Below are 18,110 nucleotides of genomic sequence, written 5' to 3'. Positions count from 1 at the left end.
TTTAATAAGTTTTCAATATAATAATTTAAAGGCTTCCGCTATAACCCGCAACTCTGATTTATAACGGGTACCAACTATTGGTCACACGCCTAGGCCCTAAGTCGGGGTGTGACACAAACTTATTTCCAACGTGACATTGGTGATCATGACGTGAGATTTGTTAACCACTCACAGTGTGACACGTGTAAAGGTACATGAAAGTTACTCCCAAATCTGTCTGCGCCGATAGTTTTCTTGCCAAAATCTTTTTTCTGAAAAACCATGGTTTTCGAATTAAAGTTATCGGCCTCGTGAGTTTTCAGAAAAAGACGAAATTCACGTTTTTTTGAAATTCATCTCCTCCAACGCATTTCAAGTGAATTTCGTCTCCTACGAGAAATTTCAAAAAAGTTACAAAAAACGATAATTTTCCAATAAATATAGTCTTTTTAGATTATTTTCAAAAAAGTTTTAAAAAAAACGATAATTTTCCATGAATTTAATCTCCTAAGAATGTGGTGGGTGGTTGATGATGGCGGTGGGCGGTGGTGGTGAATGGTGGTGGATGGCGGTGGGTGGATGGTGGTGGTGGTGAATGGTGGTGGGTGGTGGTGGTGGATAATGGCGGTGGGTGGTGGTGGTTGATGATGGCAGTAGTGGGCAGTGGGTGGTGGTGGTGGATAATGGCGGTGGGTGGTGGTGGTTGTTGATGGCGGCGGTGGTGGTTGATGATGGTGGTGGGCGGTGGGTGGTGGTGGTGATGGTGGATGGTGGTGGTGGATATGATTTTCAAAAAAGTTTTATAGACAATTATTCTTTTTATACAAAAAAAGATAACTTTCATCTAAAAACAATCGAATTTAAATAATTTATAACAAAATTCATCTTTTCTGACAACTCTTCTTTTTATGTAAAAAAGGATGAAATTCACCTGAAATACGTCGGAGGCGATGAGTTAAAAAAAAGCGGAAACCGTTAGCTTTTGAACTCACGGGGCCGATAACTTTAATTCGAAAATCATGGTTTTTTAGAAAAAGATTTTGACTAAAAAACTATCGGCGCAGACAGATTTGGGAGTAACTTTCACGTACCCTTACACGTGTCACACTGTGAGTGTTTAACAAATCTCACGTCACGATTACCAATGTCACGTTGGAGATAAGTTTGTATGGACTATTTTGAGAATCTCTCTCTCTTCAAATGTACTAATTTGGGAATTTCTCCTTAGAATAATGAAAACTCACTCAATTAATATATATAGGATGAGTATTATTACAAAACTCTTAAATAATTTGAAAATTGAAGGAACTCTTAATAACTAACGTTTTTATAATAAAAATTTGTATGTTAATGTATTTGAGTGTAGTTTTATCACTTTTTATATCTATGTTTATGATTACAATTAGAAAATTAGTTTTTACGCATATCCATGTTTTTTACACACATGTAAATTTGTTATTACATAAATTTTGCATATGTGTAAAGTTGTGATTTACATATGTAATACATAATTCGTTTTAAAAATATGATAAAACCACTCTCTAACAATAATAATTAGGGGTGTACACGGACCGGACGGACACGGACGGACACAGACGAGACCATGTCCGTGTCCGTTCGTTAAGCTTTTAAGCTTGTTGTTAAGAGTTCTTAAAGTTTGGATTTTAATTTTATTTATTATAAGCAAGTTAATAATATACTTAGGTTTGATGATGAAAGAGTTTTACAAATAAATGAGATTTTATAGTCCGGTTTAAAAGCTATCCGAGTTTGGTCCAACCCATGACCCGCTTATTTTTTTACTATAAAATTGTTTCTTCATGATAATAATATCTTTAAAAAAAATCGAATATAAATGTTTAGTATATGCCTATTTTTATAGGATTTTCATGTCAAATATTTGGTGAAATTCATTTTTAATTTAATGAGATATTATAACCCGTTTAACGGTTATCTGGGTTTGGTGAAACCGTGAAACCCATACCCGTGAATTCGGGTCAAATGCATGATAATCATCCATTTACAAATAAAACAATCTGTTGGCTTGAGAGGGAGTGGAAAACAACCAAAAAGCTTTAAGATGTTTCGTTTATATATATATATTAGATATGATACGATACTAGTTAATACATGAGCGTCTTAATTGCATTTTAAAAGACATCCATATACAATAGGCCTATTCAGTAAAACATGAGGCAAAAGTGGATGTAAAAACACTTCACAATAAACCCGTACAAGAGATATATAACAACAGACTGCTTGTGCTGGGCTGCTAGGCGCATCATGATCCCAAATTTCTCTATGCATATGTTGTCAAATCTTTGCCTTTTGTCGCAAAAGACGATATTCAGCATTATACGCGTATTTATACCCGTTGAAGCACTGCCATATTTTCTTCATCTGAGACAATCTTGTTGGTAGTCTGATTACGTTTGGGCTTGACATCATCTTCTGGTTGCTTAAACTTAGCCGATTCTGCCAACTCTTCAACTGTTTTCACCATGTCTTCTTCTATCCTAGACCCGGTTTCAATTAATAACGACGCAAAACTTACTAGTGGCATGACTTCAATCAATGGCATTAATATAGTAGCTTTACATGAGGCCACTTCTTTTTCTTCCTTGTCATCGTGTCGTTGGATCAGCAAATCCGGAAGGGTTTTTAAGTCGTTTTGTAGCTCTAGAACAGCGTTCTTCAAATCATCAACGGCCATTTTTATCTTCGCTGATTTGGTCATTGTACTTACAACTGTTGCTAGTTCTCTAATAACATTTGATGAGCTTGTGGTTAGATTCATGCATGATGATTCGAGATGTTTCTTTATTGATTCTGGAACCTGTTTTCACCATCATTTAAGGGTCAGTTTCATATACGAAAGGCACGATAAAATTTGAATAAAACATAAGTATTAATATTCACCTGATTCTTGGAATCCAAGCAACTAGTGAATGTTTCAATGCAATAAGCAATCCTGCGTGACGACGTGCCTATTTTAAGGTAGTTCTTCCATGGATGTCGGAAATTGAAGCGCCCATGTGCAGGCTCCCATCTTGCGAAATTTGCCATGTTTTCTTCTGAGGATTTTGAGTTCAACACACATTTATAACCGTGTAAACTTTTCTTAGATTCCTCGTCGTCGTGACCAAAAAAATCAGCTACACAACCTTTTTAAATAAAGAAAACGACGATTATAATTCGGAAAGAATTATGTAAATTGATGTGATGTTGTTTGTATGTTTGAAGTACTTACAATCTAGAGATTTTGCAATCTTATCCATGTTACGCGGGATCAAAAGATGTAGCTCCAAACCGGCCCAAACAGGAAAAACAACTATGCTAGTTATAATGCACAAACAAGTCCCTATGATTATGGTTGATACCCTTTCATGAGTTATGTGTAGGAGATGTTCAACACGGTACCCCGAGATTGAAATCAGGCTGTAAGTAAGAATGAAGATGGTGCAACCATAGTCGTATCTAGCTTTCACTACCGGAATAAATCTTGAGAAAGTTGTCGCTGAAGCTGTCATAAATTAAAGAAAATCATTAGTTAAATACTGAAACTTATGAGTTTGGATCAAATACAAATACGAATTAAATAACGTGTTAACTGTGAGAATCAAGCAGTGTAATTATATTATACAACATAGTGTAAGTACAGCATAGTGTAATTACAGCACTACGATGTAATTACATAATTACACTACTTGTATATATAATTACCCTACTTGATTTTCACAGTTAGCACGTTAATTTAATTTGTACGTTAACTTTCCAGTTTCTTAGTAAAAAAATTTCATGATATGATTTGTGAAAGTTACCTAGTAAAAAAAGGAAAATCCCCATGATATATGGCTCAAATTGGTGGCCTGAATGGCTAGCAATCCAATGAATCCCAAGTGCAAGAAATCCAGCAAGAAAAGTGGCACATATTCTGTTCATACACTTATACAAAGTTCCACCTGAAATATTTATACGCGTTAACGCTTATTTTTAAGTAAAATGAATGTTCGTTAATTAACGAGTGTATTCAAAATTTAAATAAAATACCTACCAACAGTATACTCAAAGACGACAACAACCGTCATAACTGCCCAAATGGCACTACCACCAACACCAGCATACAATGGTCTGAAGTAGTAAAACAAAGAAACCAACAATAAAGCTACCCCAACTTTGAGACAATGGAAGAATTTCCTAGGGTCATCTACCCCTAAATCCCATGCCTTCTTAAAAAACATCCACACTCTACTCGCAAACCGAACCACCAAACCCTTTAAACAGTCCCGCAATCTCATCACTCCATATTTGGCCTCGGGCTCAAGGACCTTAGATGATCCATCATCCAACTTGATACTCCACTCAACTCCATTTTTGTTAGCCATTTTTACAAAAGGCGATGAAAGTGAGTCGAGAACAGGAGTTAATTTTAAGGACAGTGTTATCAACTGTTAGATGATATGATATGATATGCTTGCTAATAAGGACATAGAGTGTGCTTATATATATATATACCCAAGTTATGGTGGTATTTTTCTATATATAGAATATTATTAAAGGAAGTTGTTTTTTACTCTATGAATATAATTAAATAGTTCTATGTTGCATCATGTTTTCTGGTTAGTTAGGTCAAGATATGGTGTATGACATACATATATCACTAACTTTAATCTCGAATCCACAATGCTCAACACTCGCAAAGCACTACAAATAAATACTGTTTCCTTACGCAAAGATTGTCCGAGGATGAGATATATTACTTCTTTTCCAAATCATTAGGTAAAGTCATATGTGATGACAGCTTCCACATCATGTTAGTTAATTTTTGCCTCTTGTGTGATAAGCTATTCACCTTAACTTTGATGTAAATGGAGATAATGTAAGTTTACCATATCAGAATTGAAAGTGATATGCATAAGTTTTGTGCATTCATGACACTTCAGATTTTAAGAAGCCGGTGTTTCCTTTAACAGGACAATTGTACCTAAGTTTACTTCTTGAAATTCCGTATCTTTCGTACATTTATCAGCATGCCCAAATCTAAATGTAGGTCATAAAATGCTGATTAGATTTTGCATATGAAAAGGTTAATGGGATCCATGGCAGAGTTTATTTCATCTATAACTATATACCAAACATCCAGAAGCCAACAACTGGTTTATTACCAACATATACTGATCAAGAGAACTAATTCCAAAAAGAAATTAGTTCTTAATTGTAAATTGTAATTGTCATTAGACAAAGACATATTCATCATAAAGTTGTCTTTACACTAACTTTTTTTCTGGTGCAATATGTCAATATTGTATTTGATCTCATTCAATACAAAAATGGAAACCATTATTTAATTTTAATTGAAAAAGAAGGAATTAGGTCATGAATATTGTTTAAGTGTATTGTTTAACCAAACTTTGTGTAAGGAAATAATATATATATATATATATATTTCATTGGTTTGTTTAACCTTTTCACTATGGAATGGGAAGACCACTTATCTACCTTTTGTGCACTAACTTGAAAGGCAAACCCAAATATCAAAAGCAACAACTAAGTGACTAACTTTCAATTTTCATCGACTTATGCTCAATCGAACGACAAGTTTATATACTTCATGAGAACTCGTTTATACATTTTTTTTTCATTTATGGTAATCCGTAAGCTTAAGCTTAGAATCAACCTTCTTATTACCCTAACCAAACCAAGAGGCTGTGATTTTTCTCAATAAGTGGTTAGAGGTAATGTAGGATGTTTTCGTCCTACTTAGTTTGATAGTTATGAAATTAGAGAAGGGTTGATTCTAAGCTTAAAATAAAACGATCGATAGAGCATTTTGGTTGTGTTACGGCTTATTTAAGGATTATTATGGAGATCATAGTTGAAAAGTTTGATATACCAAAATACTAAGGTTAGCCGATCGAATGCATCCATATGATTTTGATGAGATGAAAAAAGAATACTTAGTTAGATTGGACTCCTTAACTACATTGATATATTGAAAGAGGATATATATTTGACAACTTCATCATCATCATCATCGTACTCAGTATATCCCACCAATAGCAAAGCTATGGTAGGGTCTGAGGAGGGTAAGATGTAGACAGCCTTACCTCTACCCCATAAGGATAGAGAGGCTGCTTCCGGTGAGACCCCCGGCTCGATAGTAGTTTTGCATCAAGCCTTGGACATAAGGCACATAGCACTCAATCATCAGGACACCGGCTGATCGGTGCATGTACCCTTGTCTTTCGGCTATCAACGCCACTACATGATGCCTGATTAACCGTCCGTCACTTTTAACGTTATTTTCACGAGATTAGTAAAATAACGTCAAAATTAGTGCAATTTCACTTTTGCCCACCCGAGGGTTCACACATATATACATACACTTTTGCCCACCCGAGGGTTCACACAAATATACATCATATATTTGACAACTTGAATGGTCTATTTAATCTTGTAAGATTGATGGTTGAAACAAAATAGATAGTTTGTAATTAAAAGATGAAAACCTGTAGAGAATAATTGTATGGACATTGAATTTCTATTATGCTATGTGACTCAATCTGACCCACATCGGAAGATCGTAAGTTGAGTTAGAGGTGCACAAACCGGTTTTTTAAAAAAACCGGTTCGGTTATTAACCGGACCGGTTTTTTTTTGCCCGGAAAAAAACCGGTTCGGTTAATAACCGGACCGGTTAATAACCGGTTTTTTTCTGTCAAAACCCTAACCGGTCTAACCGGTTAGGACCGGTTTAGAAACCGGTTAATAAACCGGTTTTTTTATTAACCGGTTTTTTAATAACCGGTTTTTAGGTTAACCGGTTTTTTTTTTTTTTTTTTTTTAAATTTCGCGGTTTCAAATACGAATATTTGTTTTTTATATTTTGTATTTAATGAAGACCATTATTTTTTCACAGTATAAACAAACCGGTAACTACAAGGCAAAACGGACTGACCGAAGCCATTCTTTGCTTTCGTTGTTAGGGTTCTTTGCTTGGAAGATGAGTATGAGTGTGTGTTGGTGAATGTGTTTTCAACAAACCAAAGATTAAAAACACATAACTTTCATTTATAGTTTTTACATTAAAAATACAAACATTAAATCGTTATCGCATATTCGTAACTCAAAAATACAAACATTAAATCATTAACACTGAAGAAATCTCTGCCAAGAACTGTTGTTCATGATTTAACTCAAAAATACAAACATTAAATCGTGAACTAGCAGATGCTCCTGTTGTTCCCAATCGCAGTTTGTTCATGATTTGCCTCCATGTTTGCTGTTTCTTTAACTAAATTAGAAAAATCCAAATCAACAAGTAAATAAGAGCACATATTAGGAAAAAGAATGCTTAGACACGATTACATGAACAACTTGCTGTTTCTTACTCATGATTTGCCTCCATGTTTGCTGTTTCTTTAACTAATTTTCTTCGCTACCCGATCCCGAGCTATTTCTTAGGTAATCGTCGTACGCGGCTTCTTCATCGGTCATTGGTTGAGTGTGTCCTTCATTGACCTCGTCTTCATACAAGCCCGCTTCATACTCCATTTCCCCCTCGAGTGAGCGTTGATGTTGTGCCCTATCTAAAGAGTCCAAGTAATCCTTGTAGCAAATCGACATCTCTATAGCTGGTGCAGTGAGTCGAGTCCTCCTAATCGATATAACCCTGCCAGAAACAGAAAAAGCAGACTCCGAAGCTACCGTGGAAGCTTGGACCGTTAGTAAATCTTTGGCCATGGCGGCGAGGATCGGAAACTCATCCTCCTTACCTCTCCACCAAGCCAGCAAATCAAGACTTCTAAATTCATCCGGAGTCATGTGTTTCACAAAGTTGGTACCACCATACCTTCCAAGTTCACTGCTTGGGGTGTTTACCCTTTGACGTTTACCGGCGTCTTCCCAAATCATGTAGTACATCCCCATTTCAAGGTCGGTTTGGGATTGGGATTGGGCAACAGCTCTTAACGAGTCATGAATTTGGGAAGACGACCCGTATTTTGTAAGGTAGACATCATACATGTTTGACAAGGTGGTGTTGAAAGCATTCTTTAAAGTTTGGCTATAATAGGGGTTTTGATCGTCGTTTAACCCAAGCTCATCACAAATTTTTTCTATTAAAGCTTCAACACCACCAACATTGATGCAAGGGTTTAACGCAGCAGCACATGTCAAAACAGCGGGTAGTTGTTGAAAATATTTTCTAAATTTTTCTTTCATTTTTACACCCATATCAAAATAAGGTGCACCCCTACAATCAAGTTCACTCAACTTTGTGCACATGACAGCAATTTTTGGTAAAGCAATGGGGCTTGTTGGATAGTAAACCCCGGATAAACTAGTTGTGCAAGATTTAAAAATTTGAAGGACCTCCGTAACGATCTCAATCAATAACCAGTTTCTAGGATCATATGGTGCACATTTACCCCTACTTGACAAAATTTGATGAAACGCAATTAATGATTCTTTTTGTTGGATGGCTTTCTCAAACATATTACAAGTCGAGTTCCATCTTGTTGGACAATCCCAATTTGGCCCCAACCATTGACAATTAGCTTCTACACAAAATTTTTTGTATCTTGAAAATGTTTTATTGTTGCTAAAAACATCTCGTAACATTCTTTTAAAACTGTTTCTTTGCGTTTCGATCGCGTTTAACCCATCTTGCACGGCCAAGTTGATAATATGTGCAATGCATCGGCTATGAAAAAACGCTCCATCACAAATAGGTTTATACTTTAATTTTAAATGGCCAACCGCGGCCGTATTGTTGGACGCGTTATCAAACGAAATTGAAAAGATTTTATCTTCAATTTTGTATTGTCGAATGACTTTATCCAAGATTTGAAAAATATTTCTACCCGTGTGCGGGTAATCAAACAATTGAAACGCAACGGTTCGTTTCATCATTTGCCACGACTCGGGGTCAACCCAATGAGCCGTCACACAAATGTATGAGTCGGGCGAACCATGAGGTACCGACCAAACATCCGTTGTTAAGTTTACACCAGTTTGTAAGTTTGAAAAGTATGAAATTAGTTCGGATTTAGCGTTTTTCCATGCTTTAAGACAATCTCTTCTAAGGGTCGAACGACTTACGTGTTGGTAGCGTGGTTGAACATAGTTTTGCATCATCTCCGTGAATTGAGGGTTGTCGAAGTGGTTGAAAGGAAGTGTTTGTTGAATCACAAAGTTTGAAAACTGTTGACGTACCGCTTCAACGTCGTACGTAAACACCCCTCCTTGATTCGTCATCTCCGGCTGCGAACTACTTCCCGCTTCGTCCTTCAAGGCCTTGCAAAAGCGCTGTTGTATATGCGCTTTTAAAGTGGAGTTTGCATCTTTGGCATAGAACTTCAAACAGTGCTTGCATCGAGCTTTTTGGCGACCGTTAGACAGTTCGCATAGGTCGAAATGTTGCCACACATCTTGGTTTCGTTTCGTGGGGATGATCCGAACGACCGTTATGTCTGTGTTCGAGGCACCCATGTTGACGGATGAAGCAGCACTTTGGGAGGCCATGATAATAAGAGCGTATAATCGAGTATGAAATAAACGAGTACGAGTATGAAATAAACGACTACGAAATAAGAGCGTATGGAGTGGTAATGTGGTATAATTGAGTGTGAGATAACAAAATAATCGCGTATGAAATAAACGTTTAGAGCTAGTAGAGTTGTATAATCGAGTGTGAGCTAACCTACCCAACCTAAACTATATATAGTTGTTTGTGGGGGTAAAATGTTAAAAAAAACGGCTAGAAATTAAGAAAAAACGGGCAAAAAAGGACCCAAACGGTCATATGGCCGTTTTATAACGGTCAAAAACCGGTTAACCTAAAAACCGGTTAACCGGTTTTTAGGTTAACCGGTTTTTGACCGTTAACCGGTTAACCGGTTTTTAGGTTAACCGGTTTTTTAATAACCGGTTTTTAAATTTAACCGGTTTTTTTACTAACCGGTTCAATAACCGGTTTTTGTCCACGAATGAGTAACCGAAGTACTAACCGGCGGTTCAATAACCGGTCAAACCGGTTTTTAAAAAACCGGTTTTCGTAAAAACCGGTTTCCGGTTTAAACCGGTAAACCGGTTCCCCAACCGGTTTTTTTTGGCCATCTCTAAGTTGAGTGTGAAAGTCATCCGTACACTAAAATTTTCGAACGCACAAAAATATAATAGTAATAATTATTGTTATTATTTTTAAGTTTATAAGATTTTATTTGTTAGAAAAAGTGTTGAAGTTAGTGTCATGAAAGTTAAAGCTTACACTTTTCGATGCGTATAAGTGCAGGCGCTAAGACTGTGTGTTGTGGAAATTGGAATAACTAGCAAGAGCTAATTATCGTGTCACGTCACTGTCACGCAGGCATTGTGGCAATAACTTGCCACCTGCTAATTTAAACGTTGTGGGTTAACTTAGTTAAATAATATTTAAAATAAAAGAAAAGGTAATAAAAAGTAAATAAATGTGTGTGTGTGTTTTTCCACATGATTGGTGAGTTTGAAGTGGATCTCACTCACCAAGTGGCGTCGCCATAGGAATTGCACAGGAAGGTTAAAAATGGATGGTGCTGGCAATAATTACTAGGTGGTGGTGTGGCTTGGCGTCTTTTTGGTTGCTGACCTGGCCTGTGGTGTAAAACTTGGAGCAATCCCAACTTGAATGACCCGAATGGTTAATACGAAAAGTACAAGGGTGGTACGGAAGATCTCAAGAGGCGGTCTGGTGGAGATTCAAAGTTCATGGACCAAGTTGAATAACTTGGTGTCATAGTTATCTTTTATTTGTTATTAAATAAATTGGAAGTCTAGCTTAATTATGTTTCCTAGTTTGAGTAGGATTAGAATTGTGGGTGTTATATAAACTCATCAAAGGTTTTATTTATGTAGGGTAGAGAAGAGTAGAGAAAGAGTAGAAAGTATTTGTTCTTATTTCTTATTAATGAAAAGAGTCGCATAAACGTTTTATGCAATATCGTGTTTGGTGTTCTTGATTCACTTGTCTAAGGTTTAACAAGTGGTATCAGAGCCTAACGATCCAGGCTCGTGTTTTAGACCGGTGGCAAGTCTTGATTGAAGTAGTAGTTTCCAATCAAAGACATAAGAAGCCAAGATACCGATCGCCGACAAGATACGGTTCAATATCGCTACGAGGAGAAGACTGGAGGCTACTTGAAGGTTAATTGAGAACCTGCATATCCGAAGCAAGAAAATAATTCGGAAGTTTTGAAAAGATCCAGTTTGTTACTTTTGTTGTTTGATTGAAACGTAAGTCGAAGAAAGTTTTGCTTCTATCTATTTGTGTGGTCCCTAGTGAAGAGAAAAAGAAAAGAAGGCAGGGGCAATATATTAATATTGTTTGTGGTTGCTGTCCATCGAATTACAAGAATAAAAAGAAAGGTTTTTTTTGTGGATTTTTATGTTCGTTGCTACCAGGAGGCTGAAAGCAATTTATTATTTGTTAATATAATATATTGGTTTCTTTTGATGAAGTTAATTCACTGACGTGAGCAGTTGCTCCTCAAGAATCGATATTATTACTCGAGAATTGTTTTTGTTCGTGCAAAGAGCACCACCGTCAACTAAGAAAGAAACATAATGATGGCAGAATTACAAGTGGTAGGAAGAATCAAGAAACTGAACCAGAGCAACTACAAACAATGGTTGACATGTATCAAATCTTATCTTCAAGGTCAAGATCTTTGGCAGGTAACGAACGGTACCGAGACGAGACAACCCGCGAACGATATTAACGGTAGTATCGGGAAGTGGCAGGTGAAAGCAGGTCGGGCTATGTTTATCATCAAGATGATGGTTGATGATGATGTTCTTGATCATATTCAAGATCTCGAATACCCAAAGCAAGCGTGGGATACGTTGGAGACCTTATTTACAAAGAAGAACAATGCTCGATTGCAATTAGTCGAAGGTGAGTTGATGACAGTTTCCCAAGGAGATCTTCCGATCGCACAATATTTTCGCAAGGTCAAGAATTTGTGTCGCGAGATTGGAGAACTCGATCCACAGTCTCGGGTTAGCGACGCTCGTATGAAGCGGATACTCATCCACGGTTTAAGGCCGGAGTATCGTAGCTTCGTTACCGCTATTCAAGGGTGGGCGACCCAACCGAGTATAACCGAGTTCGAGAATATTCTTGCAGGACAAGAAGCCTTAGCAAAACAGTTAGCTGGTGTGTCGATTAAAACCAAGAGCGAAGCCTTGTATGTCAGAAGAAAGGAGAAGCATCGGTCTAGTAAAAATCATAACCGTAATTGTGAGAAAGGCAAGGGTAAATATTGGGAGAATGAGAAACGTGACCGACCCAAGAAGAAAGAATGGAACCGGAAAGGCCGGGTTGACAACTATGAAGAAGATTCATCGGACGAAGAAAACCGAGACAAGGAATCAAGGTACCAACCAAAACAGTTTCCTTTTAGGTGCCATAAATGTGGACAAAAAGGGCATATGGCAAAATACTGTCGAGAACCTAAGGAGGAAGGTAATGCAGCTGTTGTTAAAGAAGAAGAACCGTGGGATGTGGAGGCTAATATGGCCGAGGTTCAAGGAAAATACACAGTTGATACCGAATTCAAACCGAATCTGGTAGATGAATGGTTTGAAGAAGGCTCCTGTTGGTGGATAGATCAGGAAGTAGTGCCAAAGTCGCCGTTAAAGGTAACCATAGAATCATCTATTGTTATTTTGAATCTATATGATGAGGAAATCATGGTTGAAGAAGAAAATACGGTTGATCAAGACGTAACTATGACTGGAACAAGACGAGAAAGAAATCGTGTTGAATGAAGTGCACGAGGAGGTAGTTCCGTCTCATGTTATGGGTTGTCATGGTGGAATAGAAAACGTTAAAAATCAACAAACCAACAAAGTTGATGTTGGAGTTTGCATGAGGTTCATGCAAAGTTCGGGTGATCCGAATGAACGAATGAATGAAGAAGTTGAGTTCGAGAAGGAGCATGCATCGAGTGAAGATGGAAGAATTGCTTTGAGTGCCATGATAGTTGGTCATGAAGTTGAGAAAGCAAAAGTTGTTTCCATCTGAAAACGGGTGATGCAGTTCTAAATAGTGGTAATCTCGAAACTAGCTTATTTGTCAACAGGAAAAAGAATACCGCGGGTAGCGTTATAAAGTCGAATCCAAGAATCAAGCTCAAGGAAGTGCGAGCGTTACAAGGTGTGAAGGATCTTGGAGGAACAATGAAAGTTGGTATTGAGAGGGAGTGTAAAACTTGGAGCAATCCCAACTTGAATGACCCGAATGGTTAATACGAAAAGTACAAGGGTGGTACGGAAGATCTCAAGGGCGGTCTGGTGGAGATTCAAAGTTCATGGACCAAGTTGAATAACTTGGTGTCATAGTTATCTTTTATTTATTATTAAATAAATTAGAAGTCTAGTTTAATTATGTTTCCTAGTTTGAGTAGGATTAGAATTGTGGGTGTTATATAAACCCATCAAAGGTTTTATTTATGTAGGGTAGAGAAGAGTAGAGTAAGAGTAGAAAGTATTTGTTCTTATTTCTTATTAATGAAAAGAGTCGCATAAATGTTTTATGCAATATCGTGTTTGGTGTTTTTGATTCACTTGTCTAAGGTTTAACATGTGGCACCTGTTAAATGGTTCCACAACAGGCAACCTAATTAGTCGCTCGCCCAGGGTTGTCTTGAGCCGGGTGTGACATTTCATTACCATATTTTGATTATCTGATATAGTTAGATGTGTATTCACTTGGCTCCTATCATATAATAAATAGGAAGCCATCTCTTTATATTTGTTTCATTCAACCGAAATACATTACACACATACATACCTTTCTCTCGACAACAAGGAGAAGAGTTCTGCGAAGGGTGGCATTGTTTAAACGAAAAGATAACGAGTATACGATCAACTAAAAACCAATCAAGCATTAACCCGTTGGATAATATCACTGGATCATATCAGTACAAATAAGATCCATCTCTACCAAGGTGCATCAAAGCTAACATTTCACAACCAACCAAAAGCCCATATATAGATATAATCACAAGTTTCAAATATAATTGGTTCTTTCTTAGTTTCAAACTATGAACACTTGAATTCTGAATACTGCCAGAAAGAAACCAAAAAAAAAAAGTACTAACAAGTCCAAAAAAAAAAGCCTCAAAGAAGCCCAAAAAGCCACATCCTCTAATATAGACCCAAACCATATTAGAAAAAATCCACACACATTATCCACTACTTCATTTTCTAACTCTTGAAACTAATATCTTTAATCTCTTCCAAGAATACCAATCATGGAAACCAATGCTCATGGTATTCTTCAAACACAGGGTTATAATAAGTTCATGCCATACCCTGTGTCTGCCAAGCTTACAGGAAGTTGTATCCCGGAACAATGGAAATCGTTCATTACCGAGTTTCCTGTTTGCATAATCTTTTTATCAAGATGATTATCATTACATCCCATTGTTTGTAGAAGTTTAACCAGTGCTCCAATTAACTCAAGCCACGTTACATGCGTCTTTGCCTGTAAAATATATTAAAATTAATTAAAAATACTCCAAAAGACATTTTCTTTTTTTATAATGTTTTCTTTGATGCTTTACCTCGGCTTCAACTATAAAACGCGCCCATATTTTTTCCTCTCGGGCTTCCATGACTCCTTTCAAAATGGTCAAACCAAAACCGCGGATTACGTCCACTATTTCAAGAAAAAAACCATGTTGGTCACATATCATCTGCAACACAAGTATACTTTATGGTTAAAATTATCTACAAATTTAACTACATACAAAAAAAAATTAAAAAAAAAACATCATATTGTTGTATTGTTTTAACCTCTATGAGCATTTGTCCCGGGGTACTAAGGTTCTCTACTCTTATTGGACAAATCATTTGATTTCCCAACTCGCATGCCCATGTCACTCCGCTTTTGTTCGGATCATTTGAATAATTATTCTGGATGATGCCATTATACTGAAAAAAAATCATAATTTTCAGTTATGACAAAACGTACTTTAAAACGATCCTACGCATGTAAATAGAACAAATTTAATCACCTTTGGTTCATCAACTTGTTTGATCCTGTCAGCATGCTTTGTTACACTTTGCAAGAAAAGCATGTGTTTAATCGTTCGGTCCAACAAACAGTCAATGCTCATCTGTAGAAACAAATGGAAAAAAATCATTAAATGCCGAATGGCGAATACTAGTAATATTTTGGGCTTTTTAAAAGTAAATACCTTTTCACCATTTGGGATGAGCTCTCTTAACTCAGCCATACGGTCCAATATCATTTGGCGGTCTTTAGGCCTGGGCCGAGTCCCCGGTTTAGCTTTTTTCTTGGCGGGCTTCGTGGGCTCGACTTGCTTCTTACCTTGCAATATTGTGCTTGAACCATCCATGCTATAACCGTCACCTAACCATGGCTCGGATTTAAAAATGGGCTCACTTTTCTGCATAAGATTCTTATTATGCACACCGGGATGTAACTGTAACGAACCCATTTCCCATAAGGAATTTTCTGTTTTTCTTCTTTTTGAACCCGACGATACTTGATCTTCAACGCAAGAAGTTGAAGTACCGGAAATGCCCTCGAAAAGCTCCTTAATCCCAAGGTTTGAGAACAATCCTTTCTTTGGAGGAAGGTTAGTATAGTCATTTTTTATACTTTGAGTCAACTTTGAAAGGGAACTCAAACGATTATCATTCAGGGCAGGCATGACAATATCAACTAAGTCTCCGGTACTTCCAAACACGTCAACATCTATACCGGAAAAAGTCAAAGGCTTGACTTTTTCATTGAAACCAAATGGTATTTGATCATTAAGTGTGACATTGCTTTGTATAGGAGACTGTGGGTACCACTGAGACATATCAAAATGATCGCCTGTTTGGAAGAGTTCATCCATGATTCCAAAATCGGTTGGTAAGTTAAACGTGTCCACATATGGTTCTAAGGAAGTCAAACTAGAACCAGTGTTTGCTAGTAAATTTGAAGCAGACTGATTATTATTATTATCATTATTAGTATTATTATCAAGAAACATGGATTGAGATTGTGGCGGAAAGCCTAAAGATGTATTGGTTCCGAAAAAGGTATCTTGTGGCGGTATCAACGAACCAAACACTCCACTTAATGAAGAAGATGAAATTGTTGGTAAATTACCATTACCATTAACAACTTCATTAAACATTGTTTTTGTTTGATTTACAAAATCCATGTTCTCCGGAATCTGGACACAAAAAACAATTCATAAAATTTATAAAAATTTATGCTGACAATTTATTTATATAAATGTTACACACCTTATTAGTGGATCCAAATTGTAACACCCCTTGTGGTTCCACAGGGATTGCTGCAATCGTCTACAAAATATGAAAAACCGATCAAAACAAGCCCGTTTATGCGTTGGATCAAGATCGATATCGGTTAACTAGTTAAATAAAAGAACTACCTTTATGCCCAAAGAAAATTGCCCATAAAGTTTAGAATCATCCTGCAAAAAAAAAAAAAAAACATGTAATTTAGGAAGATTGCAAAGATTAAAACAGAAGCATATATTGATTGTGCTAATAGAACTAATTAATACCTGAAACATATCCCAGATCGAACCCGAAGAACTCGGTCCTATGTAATTATCTTCTGATGACATCCACAAGTGTTTCTTGGTGAAAGCAGCTTGTCCAATTAACCTTATAAAAAAAATTAAAAAAAGTATTATTTATTATTCATCTTGAAAGACTTTAACTTTAGATGACTTTGAATCAAAACCAACTTAAAGAAAATCAATTATTATTATTTTTTTACACAAAGATTAGTTAAAAAATAAACATACCCTCCTCCAAGAATAGGTGATTGAAGCAACACATCATCAATCAAACTATTAACTTCATCTTCAAAGTAAGCATCTTGCATTGTTGAATATCTGAGAAACCAAAAAAAATGGATTAAAATAAGAGATACACAAAGATGAACTAAAATCAATTTAGAAGATAAGATAAAATTAATTAAAAAGCTTTGAATTTATGAACAATCAAGTATAGGAATATTCTTTAGGTGGAATTAATGTCTTGATTCCCACATTATGTTAAAGATTCTGACAAGATCTTGTTAAAGAATTGATCTTGAATCTTGATCTTGTCATAATATTCTTGATACTTAATATGAAAATAAACAAACTTTAAAAACAAAAACATACATGGAATTTGGCTGTTGAAAGCTCCATAAAACACCATAAGACCATCCAAAAGAGTGACAAAGATTCTTGATCATGGTTTTAACATATGAGTCTTGGTGGGTTGTAGCCATTTTGTTAAAAAGATCACAAAATGATCAAAAAAGAACAAGATTTTGAGGTTTGGTGTAGACAAAGACTGGAAACAAGTGCTTTGGGAAAGTAATTTGTGTGGGAAGATGAGGTTTTGAAAGACACTAAAGCTGAGGTTTTGTTTTCCCAAAAATGAAGTGATGTTTGTCAAAAAAAATAACCAATTTTTGGTGTTTGAAGCTTAGTTGAAGAATCAAGATTAATAAAATAAGATAAAGCTGTTATTCCATGAAAAAACAAAGCTAAAATGCTCTATATATTAATGGGATTTCTGGTATGAGTCAGGAAGATACAATATTATATGGTGGGGGTGGGGGTGGGGGTGGTTAAGTTAAGGTAAGCAATAAGTGAACTAATCGAAAAACTGATGAAATCGACTGAAACTAATCGAAAATAGGTTATCAGTTTTTTTTATCCCTCGGTTAACTTAAATCATACATACTTTTTTATGTATTTCTAGTTTAGTTAACAACTATTTCATGTTTTATATCACCATTTCATATTTGATTTAGGTTATTAACCGATTAACTCCAAGAAACAACTGAACTGAACCGAAAACCGAAGAAATCGAAAAGAAAATCGGTTTTCAGTTTTTTTTAACCCTTGGTTAATCGAAATTTACTGAGCTAAACCACATAATTTTCATATATTTCTAGCTTTTATACCGTTATTTAATGTTTTATACCACAATTTTATGTATTTATACATTACTTAAATGTATTTTTAAGTAAAAAAATTAGTAAGAAATTTAATTTTGGTTATTAACCGAATTAAACAAAACCAAAAATCAAAAAATTAATT

At 36.0% G+C, this 18,110-nt stretch overlaps 2 protein-coding genes and 1 pseudogene across 2 annotated transcripts; all 3 read right to left on the bottom strand.

The window, feature by feature from the left end:
• Positions 1-2,344: 2,344 nt before the first annotated feature.
• LOC143534629 (aluminum-activated malate transporter 10-like) lies at positions 2,345-4,513 on the bottom strand. The gene is made up of 4 exons (XM_077029071.1): positions 3,801-4,513; positions 3,230-3,502; positions 2,899-3,143; positions 2,345-2,815 (listed from the first exon to the last, which is right to left on the bottom strand). Exons 1-4 carry the CDS (start codon positions 3,919-3,921, stop codon positions 2,345-2,347), a joined length of 1,110 nt encoding a protein of 369 aa, XP_076885186.1. The 5' UTR covers positions 3,922-4,513.
• On the bottom strand, positions 4,017-4,364 carry LOC143534628 (aluminum-activated malate transporter 10 pseudogene; annotated as a pseudogene).
• Positions 4,514-14,121: 9,608 nt separating the features above from the next.
• LOC143534589 (transcription factor bHLH157-like) lies at positions 14,122-17,436 on the bottom strand. Its single transcript, XM_077029043.1, has 10 exons — positions 17,181-17,436; positions 16,818-16,907; positions 16,572-16,674; positions 16,437-16,478; positions 16,288-16,347; positions 15,222-16,214; positions 15,039-15,140; positions 14,818-14,955; positions 14,586-14,717; positions 14,122-14,506 (listed from the first exon to the last, which is right to left on the bottom strand). The coding sequence occupies exons 1-10, from the start codon at positions 17,288-17,290 to the stop codon at positions 14,312-14,314; spliced, it is 1,965 nt and encodes a 654-aa protein (XP_076885158.1). The 5' UTR covers positions 17,291-17,436; the 3' UTR covers positions 14,122-14,311.
• Between the last annotated feature and the right edge of the window lie 674 nt (positions 17,437-18,110).

This window comes from Bidens hawaiensis, unplaced genomic scaffold (assembly GCF_021521415.1).
Source record: "Bidens hawaiensis isolate Kalapana, Puna unplaced genomic scaffold, B.hawaiensis_p1.1 tig00010251_1, whole genome shotgun sequence".
Lineage (NCBI taxonomy): Eukaryota > Viridiplantae > Streptophyta > Magnoliopsida > Asterales > Asteraceae > Bidens > Bidens hawaiensis.
This window is presented reverse-complemented; position numbering and strand designations above follow the sequence as displayed.

What these genes read in the sequence shown, in the direction of transcription:
- LOC143534629 (XM_077029071.1), bottom strand. Translation starts at nt 3,921, where the DNA reads ATGAACAGAATATGTGCCACTTTTCTTGCTGGATTTCTTGCACTTGGG. An exon ending in GATTGCAAAATCTCTAGATT is followed by an intron (nt 3,144 to 3,229) that starts GTAAGTACTTCA and finishes TTATTTAAAAAG; the next exon opens with GTTGTGTAGCTGATTTTTTT. An exon ending in GCTTGGATTCCAAGAATCAG is followed by an intron (nt 2,816 to 2,898) that starts GTGAATATTAAT and finishes TGGTGAAAACAG; the next exon opens with GTTCCAGAATCAATAAAGAA.
- LOC143534589 (XM_077029043.1), bottom strand. Translation starts at nt 17,290, where the DNA reads ATGGCTACAACCCACCAAGACTCATATGTTAAAACCATGATCAAGAAT. An exon ending in AATTTGGATCCACTAATAAG is followed by an intron (nt 16,215 to 16,287) that starts GTGTGTAACATT and finishes TTTTGTGTCCAG; the next exon opens with ATTCCGGAGAACATGGATTT. An exon ending in AACAAGTTGATGAACCAAAG is followed by an intron (nt 14,956 to 15,038) that starts GTGATTAAATTT and finishes ATTTTTTTTCAG; the next exon opens with TATAATGGCATCATCCAGAA.